Here is a 1,747-nt window from a genome sequence, read left to right on the forward strand (position 1 = left end):
TTCCTGAATAGTCGAGTTAATCGTTAATTCAAATTTCAACCCAAATGCACGTGGTAAAATAACCCTAAGAACTTAGCAAGGTCTCACCAGAGAGGAAGCCCAAGAAAAATAATCGAACACGCGCTATTTGTTTTTCAACTTGACCTTGCGCGTTCTGTTCTACATATAGCTCATCAACGACTGTTATTTGTACATCTTCCATTTTATAATTGAGCGCTCGATCTCTGTGAGCAGGTAATCTAAATAAAGCCTCTTCAATCGCACTAGAGAACTGTTTCATATCCTCGTAGCACTGAGAACCAAGCTTGAAAAGCTGAGAAATCTGTATTGAGAAATCGCAGTTATCTAATGAAAATGAACTTACGTTTATTTATATCTATATTTTCTATGTAAAAAGTAATCATACCTGCGGCGCATGTTCGACAGGAATACCAAGTTTTCTCAGATCACTTCCAAATTCCTTCACTCCTTGATAATCACCCTGAATGGCGTATGCGGCGAACTGGCTGAGTTTATTAGTTAACCTCTCTGCTTTGGTCACCTGGCCAGGTCGAACTCCAGGTCGTTCTTTATAGAATATGTATTGCAACTTCACCGTAAATATTTTCCCATATTGATCAAATTGCTGTGCTCCAATATCAGAGATTGAATACGAAGGAACTAGAGGTAATTCTTGAAAAGGATCCTTATCCTCCCTGCTGTTAAATAACTGGAGTACGGGATTGTCACCTTGATAAACCAATTTCACAAAAATTTTCTTCCAGAATCGTTGACCGGTTATCTTCTTTTTGTTAGGCTGACGTAGATGCATATCCCAGCCATCACCTGTGTATGTTACTCTTGGGAAATCTTCTAGAGGTTGACTGACATCCTCATCGAATAGTGGAGTTGGGGGTGTTTCCTAATTAAAGTATATGACAAAGTAGGAAAAATTGCGTTGAGAAAGAAAACGTAAAGTATTAAATAATACCTGAGAATCTGTTCTGGTGATTTCAGCAGCTTGAACAGCTTCCGTAGTGGGGATAGCGTCTTGTGCGGATCCTGACTTATCAAAGGGATTGAATCGTGGAGAGGTATCGACATAAGCTGTGTTTTGCGGGCTTTTTGGCGGTGGCGCTAATACAGGAACGGCTCCACCCTCGATCATTCCAGTTTGATCATCTTCTTTCGGTCTGCGGAAACAGAACAGAACAGTCAATGTATATGTTAACATTTACACCGAATGTTATACATAAAACAGAATTTGGTACTGATCTATTAGTACTTACTTAATGAATACACTAAAGTCTGGTCCCACGTCTGATTCAACAGATTCGGTTCGCTTTACCGTTGGTTCTGGGGGAGGAGCAGTCATACTCAAGAACGAATCAAACCCATCAGTTTCTCCGAATCCGGTCACCGCTGTCTCTGATCCAGTCGCAGAGGAATCACCCCAAACTAAATGTACAATAAGAAAACATAGGTTTAACTTCTAAAAAATGTTTCTTATAGTACAAATAAGAAATTATAGAAAATTTACCATCGCTAGATGTGTCCATGGCAGTAGGTCCACCACCAAAGGCATCTAAGAAAGGATCTCCAGTACTGGTTTCTTGTTCAGCAGCCTTGTCAAACTTCGAGGCAAAGATATCGAATGTATCCGCAGTACTCTCTTCGACTTTTGTCGTAGGAATTTGTCCAGCTGTCAAGCTACTTAGCTGCTCTTCGGGTTTATAAGCTTCGCTAATAGGAAATTCCGCAGCAGGAA

At 40.4% G+C, this 1,747-nt stretch overlaps 1 protein-coding gene across 1 annotated transcript in view; it reads right to left on the reverse strand.

Moving 5' to 3' along the window:
• Positions 1 to 1,747, reverse strand: part of LOC108553122 (protein stoned-B) — a 12,906-nt gene that overhangs the window by 2,608 nt on the left and 8,551 nt on the right. Inside the window, exons 5-9 of the mRNA XM_017907894.1 lie at positions 1,520 to 1,744; positions 1,269 to 1,437; positions 971 to 1,172; positions 407 to 901; positions 89 to 322 (exon numbers count right to left, since the gene is read on the reverse strand). Of these exons, the coding sequence (XP_017763383.1) occupies positions 89 to 322; positions 407 to 901; positions 971 to 1,172; positions 1,269 to 1,437; positions 1,520 to 1,744 (1,325 nt within the window). The remainder of the gene's footprint in view (positions 1 to 88; positions 323 to 406; positions 902 to 970; positions 1,173 to 1,268; positions 1,438 to 1,519; positions 1,745 to 1,747) is intronic.

Source organism: Eufriesea mexicana, unplaced genomic scaffold (assembly GCF_001483705.2).
Source record: "Eufriesea mexicana isolate 0111107269 unplaced genomic scaffold, ASM148370v2 scaffold9443, whole genome shotgun sequence".
NCBI classification, from domain to species: Eukaryota; Metazoa; Arthropoda; class Insecta; order Hymenoptera; family Apidae; genus Eufriesea; species Eufriesea mexicana.